This window comes from Chrysochloris asiatica, unplaced genomic scaffold (assembly GCF_000296735.1).
Source record: "Chrysochloris asiatica unplaced genomic scaffold, ChrAsi1.0 scaffold00023, whole genome shotgun sequence".
Classification (NCBI taxonomy): domain Eukaryota; kingdom Metazoa; phylum Chordata; class Mammalia; order Afrosoricida; family Chrysochloridae; genus Chrysochloris; species Chrysochloris asiatica.
The window spans coordinates 19,176,354-19,182,848 of NW_006408541.1; the positions used below are offsets into that span (position 1 = coordinate 19,176,354).

At 49.1% G+C, this 6,495-nt stretch overlaps 1 protein-coding gene across 2 annotated transcripts in view; it reads left to right on the forward strand.

The window, feature by feature from the left end:
- Positions 1-82: 82 nt before the first annotated feature.
- The window catches only part of RIMS4 (regulating synaptic membrane exocytosis 4), a 69,315-nt gene continuing 62,902 nt past the window's right edge, over positions 83-6,495 (forward strand). For both annotated transcript variants that reach the window (XM_006839264.1, XM_006839265.1), the window contains exon 1: positions 83-179. In XM_006839264.1, coding sequence (XP_006839327.1) covers positions 83-179 — 97 coding nt within the window. The remainder of the gene's footprint in view (positions 180-6,495) is intronic.

The window sequence follows — 6,495 nt, forward strand, 5'->3', positions numbered from 1 at the left end:
CCGCGTCAAGAATGGGGCGGCCAAGCTGCCCAAGCCGCCCGCCGCCGCTGCTGCGGCCGAGGCGCCGGGTGCCGGCGCGGGCATGGAGCGCTCGCAGAGCCGCCTCAGCCTGTCCGCCTCCTTCGAGGCGCTCGCCATCTACTTCCCGTGTATGAACTCCTTCGACGACGAAGATGCGGGTAAGCTTGCGGTCCGACCCCCCCCCCATCCCCGGGGGTGTCCGAGGCCCCCTCCCCGACCCGCGGCGCCCTCGGAGCTGGCCACTCGTTCACCCCACCTCCAGCTCAGCTCGAGGATGCTCCCGTGGGGTTTGCTTGCCGGCCCAGGGCACCCCAAGGTCTTGAGACCCCTAGATCATCTACACTTCCCCCTTGTCTGCATACCCTTTGGGGTCCTTGGAGTCTGCTCTCCCTACTCACCTGCACCCACAGGATGCCCCTGCCTCAGTCCTAGCGCCCTGAGGTTCCTGTCTGAGCTCACTCTCCCACCTTCGGGATTCTGGCTGCCCCACCCCTGGGGCGCCGACGCGCCCCCAGCCATTGGGGGTGGAGCGCAAATCTCATCTCTCCATCTTTGTCTTGGCTGCATCAGAGGCTCCCTGCTCAAGACCCTCGCCTCCCGCGCCCAAGGCCTTGAGCGTCCCCATTTGTCCCTCCTTTACTCACCCCACAGGCTGGGTCTCCGACTCTGGGTTTTTATCAGACTGAGTCGGGCCACGGGAACCAGCGGGGTGGCAGCCTTTCCTCCGGGTTCCTCCCCGCTCCTCCAGGAAGGAGGCGCCAACTTTGCTCTTTCGCGCCCTTCGGGCTGCAACCTGAAGGTCTCCAGGGAGTATCCCTTCAATTGGCCCGAACCCGACCACCATCCAGCCGCTGAGTCTCTTGCTTGCAGGCCTGCACACACCTCTGCCAGACTCAGGGTAGAGGAAACACAGGGAAACCTGCTCTTTGGGGCCCTGGGACCAGCTAGAAGAGGGAACGTGAGCGTCCCAGTTTGGTTCTGGGATGAGGACCAGAATCATCCTACAGCTGGGGAAGCTAGAGGCCTGGGCGAGAGTCGTCGTCCCCCCCCCCGAAAGAATGTCGGATTTGGAGTCAGAAGCAGGTTCCAGACTTGATTCTCTATTAACTCTGACCTTGGGCAAGTCATACTACTCCTGAGCTTCAGTTTCTGCATCTGTAAAATGGGGACAAAGAGTGCCGCATACACAGGGTTTATATAGTGTGAGTGTGGAGTGAAAAGTGTCTTGTAAGAGGAAAATTTGTGAGTATTTGAATTCAATGAGGGGACCAAACAGCTTACGTAGGGGGAGGAGCAAAATGGTTTTACCAGCACTTTTGAAAATCTGCTAAACCTAGGGATTATCTTCCCACCCCTCCCCACCCCCGCCCCCGCAAATGCCAATATCTGCCATCCCACAAAATTTTGCTTACTGTTTTAGGGAGTTCATGAGCCTGGGTTAAGACTCCCTACCTTCAGGGACCTTTAACCCACCGACCCAGATAAACCATGGGGATGGAGGAGTGAGTTGGGAAAAGGGAAGAAGGGTCTCTAGAATAATTTGTTGGCTAAGTGAATGAATGGGTAGTGGTAAGGTAGACCCCTAGATCAGGCCTGTGGTGCTGATGAGCTGGAGATGGAAGTGGACTAAGGATGGTTACTACAGAGCCAATCTTGAGTCCAATGGTGTAGAAACAGCAACTGAGGTGCCAAGGCTTAATTTCCCCCTGAATATAGCTGTTGTTGTTGTTAAGTGTTGTCGAGTTGGTTCTGACCCATAAGGACTCTGTATATGGTTTCCAAGGAGCAGCTGGTAAGCTTGAACCACCGACACTGTAGTTCAAACCAACTGTGCAGTACAGCGCATTATCCCACAGCGCCACACCAGGACTCCTGGATATAGCTGAGGGAGGTTGTATTCTTATTTTGCACAAGGCAAGGTGAGGAGGAATGTGGTGGTTCCACTGGAACATAATCCAAGAGAGGCAGGCCTGGGGGCCAAGGGAAGGAACAACTGCTGATGGAAATGAGGCAGGAAGCCCCCTGCCTGGTCTAGATGAGCTAACTCCCACTCCTCAATTGATGGTTAGGGACTCTCCTGAACTTCCTGAGGCCCCTCTGTCTTGAGTCAGGTTTGTAGCAGTATTGGAAGCTGATGCAGTTGGACTGTTCTCTAAAGCAGGGGCGCCGAACCTTTTTTTTGCCAAAATCTATAACATCATTTACAGGCTATACAGAATTATCAACTTAAAAATTAGCCTGCTGACTTGCAGGATGTGCCCTTTGGTTGTTTAAATTATTCTATATTCCTGGGTGTTTTGGTGTACATCTCCCCAAAAAACCCCAAAAACCCAGAGGGAATAGAAGCAAATACTGTTGAATGATGATGCACGGAGGGAATTGTAATCATTGCAATGAAATGATTAATGTAAAACCAACGTTCTTCCATGTAAACTATCACTTAATTCACAATAAAAACTTTAAAAAAATTAGCATACTGTATTTGGTCAAACATTTAATTAACTCACCCCCAATGTGATGGCTGGAACTGTGGTTGCCTTGGCAGGGCCAGACCAAATGATTTCGTGGGCCTTATATAGTCTGTGGACTTGTGGTATGGTGCTGTAGGATCAGCACTGGACTGTGAGACAATAAGGTCAGCAGTTCAAACCCACCAGCTGCTCCTCCAAAACCCTATACAGGGTTGCTATGAATCAGAACCAACTCAACAGCACTTAACAAGAAGAACAACATATGGTCTGTGAGCCAGATGTTCCTCATCCCTGCTCCAAAGTTATGCTGCACGTCACACATAAGAACGATGTGAGGATGGCTCAGGACTGGGCAGTGTTTTGTACACAGGATCCATATGAGTTGGAAATGCATCGACGTCACCTAACAATGACATGCTCCTTGTCATAGGCCAGCATGTTCTCTAGTTTCAGTGAATTCAGAACATATAACTTCATGTAATAGAGATATTTATCAAGGTCCATCTGATTAGTTTTTCCAAAGGGTTTCTTCAAATTGTTCAGTTTGTTACTTGGAAGAGACTTAGAAATGATCACCTAACACCTTCTTGCCTCCAAGTGGATGGGAAGCTGAGTTCCTGAAGTGTGTGTTTCAAAGTCTACCCAGTAAGGCAGGCACAGAGCTGAGACCCAAATCACATTTCTGGTTCTTTTTCTAATAAACCAGTATCCCTCCCTCTGAAAGAGGATGAAAAAAAACAAAACCCCAAATCTCACTGTGTAGAAAATGGTTCCCAGTTGAGGAGGCCTCAGGGAGCTGCTGGCAGCCCAGAGAATTTGATTTTTGGGTATCTCAAGCTCCCTGTGTCTGCTCATCTTGAGGGATGCCTTGAGTTGGAGAGGGGGAGGGAGAAAGTCAGGTTTCATTTCCGGCAGAATAATGAGTGTCTAGTGAAAATCGGAACTAGAGAATGCTGTCTTGGTGCTTCATTCTCTTGTTCTTCTCAAAGTCATTAATTTTCACCTAAAGAAGCCTTTTGGATTTAGTCGTTTAGAGCAGTACCATGCTGAACTAATTTCTAGAACCAGTTGAATCTAGACAGGACTCAGCTTGGGAGGGCGGTCACAAATGGCTTTGCTTGCTCTTCCTCCCCCCCCCCAACACCTTCCTCTATTTAATGTTCCTCACTCTCAGGAGGTGCTCAGGAGACTCCCCTTTGCTACTGCCCCCAACTCATGTCGAATGCATCTTTCTCAACATTCAGTTTGCACTTGAGCCATCTTCAGGGTCTACATGGCACTCTTTGGCTAGTTTCCTGAGAAATGGGGTGAAAAGGTGCCTTTTTCATTAGCCTTAAGTAGGCCAGAGCACTCTCCTGCCCAGGGCTCTTTCCTCCCATCCCTTTCTAAGCACCCTGGGACTCTGGCCATTTTAAGTTCCTGGAATGCCTCTTAAGGGGATCTTTTTAAAAAAACTTTTTATTGTGAATTGAGTGAAGGTTTTCAGAGCACATCATCAGTTTTAAATTCAACAAATCATACACTTCGGTTCAACTCAATGATTGCTATCCCCTCAAAGTAACCTCACTTAGTCCCCACTTCCTTCCTGTGTTTCCTGTTTCCATTCTTCCTTTCCTAACCTTCTTAAGGGGATCTTTGTTTGTGTGTGCTGGATTAATTTCTTACATTGCTTTTGTAACCCTTTTCACAAGGATGCAACTGGGGATGTGCTGTGTCTAAATCCTTATCTTTCAGCCTTGCTGGGATTGGGCTTGTAATTGGTGAGGATTTAGGTTGTGTTGAAGTTGGATATGACCTTGGCTTTCTCATCTGTATACGGAAGAGAGGGATAGCATGGACCACTTAGGGTCAACATTTTAACAATATTACATTGTGCTAGACATCTTCCTAGGCACTTCATATATATGATTTCCATTTGTTTCTTATAGCAATCTTGTAACATTAATATCCTAATTTTAGATGGGAAACTGAGATACAACAATCATAAAGTAATTCTCTCCAGGTTTTTTAGCCAGAAAATGAGGGAGTTGCGTTTGAACTTGGGCGATCTGACATAAGCATTTGTATTCTGAATTACGCTGTTTCTGCTGTTCAAAATTACTTAGCACAGTACCGGGCACAAGATAGACTCTCAATGCATGTTTCTTGTTAGCTATCTTCCAAAGAAGAGCAGTTTCTGAACATGACTATACGAAGAATGTGTGGGTTTGGGGAGGAGTAGAAGCCTGGTCTCAAAATATTTTACAATTTTTATAGATGATTGTTATTACATTGTTGTAATTATTAAGTCAGAGCTGGGGCATCCTTCTTGGAGGTGGTTTAATGATGGGGCCTTGGAGGGGCTTGTATGCCTAACAGGAGAGGGGGTCATTTCAGCTACCCCTTCCCCTCCTCCTCTGTAACAGCTCTGCCTCTTGGCATTGGGGCACAGCTGGATAGTAGAGATGTCTCTAGTTTCCAGAAAATGCCAAAGATGGGTGTTACATCGGGGTCTGGCGTTGAGGATGGTGAACCTGAGCCTGACTGACTAGATTAGCGTCCAGTCCCGCTCCCCCTCCCCAAGAGAAGGGCGGAGAAGCTGGAGCAGTCAGCTCCGATTTGCCCATAGGATGCTTGGAACCAGCGCAGGGAGGAGGTTGCCATGGCAACACAGGCCGGCTACCAGTCCCTCTCCTAGTGGTGTAGGCCACATCTCTGGGCTGGAAAGCCCTTCATGGCACCGCCCCCTTCTGCTCAAGCCACATCTGAGGGTGGGGGCATGGTAGATGGGACCCACAGTTTACCATTGTTCGCCCCCCAATTTTGGACAGAGGGGAAATGGAGGGGTTGCCTGAGTTACTTCTCTTGGGTTTTAGGGTAGACACACCCATATCCTGCCAGACAAATCCTGGCAGGGGGCATGAGAGTGCTAATCCCTGCCCCTGACCCCAGGCACCTGGAGGGACCACACTGGAATCCTTTTCCTCATCCTACCCCCTCGCCACTCTCAACGCACTCCATTTGGCAGAGTTTTCTTTCCCAGAACAAGTGCTAACTTTTGTCCTTGAAATTTGACCTGAGCATTTTCTGGGAAACAAAATGTCCTACTGTCCCGCCCCTTCTCTCCAAGCTGGTGGGAACAAGTTCTTCGGCCTTGGAGGGGGCTGGGGATGAAGGGGACCTTAGAATATCCTTCTGGGTCAGGGCTACTGGAGGGCAGGATTTGGGGTTTTCAAGCCTCTGTTTCCATCCACACCCCCAGGGCAGCCCTCTTCCTGCCTCCCTTAGTTCGGGCTCCACCCCTACTTTTTCACCCAGTGCTCTGGTCTCCTTTCTGTCTTGGGAGCTGGGTAAAGCTCCGGATTTAGCTTGAAGCATGGCGCCACATTGAACCAGTTATTCCCATAAGTTGTGATTGCGAGTTGAGTGAGTGTGTGGACCCAAACCACTTTATTTTTATTAAATTATTCTGAGAGCATTTTCTCAGAAAATCAGGTGGTTGGGGAGCTGCCCTTGCCCTCATTATACAGATCATTGGCCCAGTATCTACTTAGGATGCTGTGAGATCTATTTCCTTAAATTGTTCTTCCTTAAGGCATCTCTCCCCCACAAGCTCCCAGACTGAAGATTCCAGCTTCCTTGGTGTTTACAGCTGTCAGAGACCCATCTGATTTTGTTTGGTAGGGAGGGAAAGGAGGGTGCATGAACCTTGTTGCCTCTAAGGATGTGGCTCCGCCTCCCCACCTACCCACCCCAATCCTGGTGGCAGAGCTGGTTGTAACTGAAAGCAGAGTAAGGGGGCGAGGTGGAGGTTTGGAGGAGAGATTATAAGAAAGCCTCCACCCTCGGTCTGACCTTCTCTCCTGTCTCAGGGCCTTCCTTTTACTTTGCTGCTTCTAACATCTTTTCATTTAGGTTGTAACAACCATCGCTTCCTCATATCTTTTACAAATTGTTGGCAAGGGGACACTTTTGGAGAATATGCTCAAAAGGGTACGACATCTTTTCTCACTAGAATCTGCAG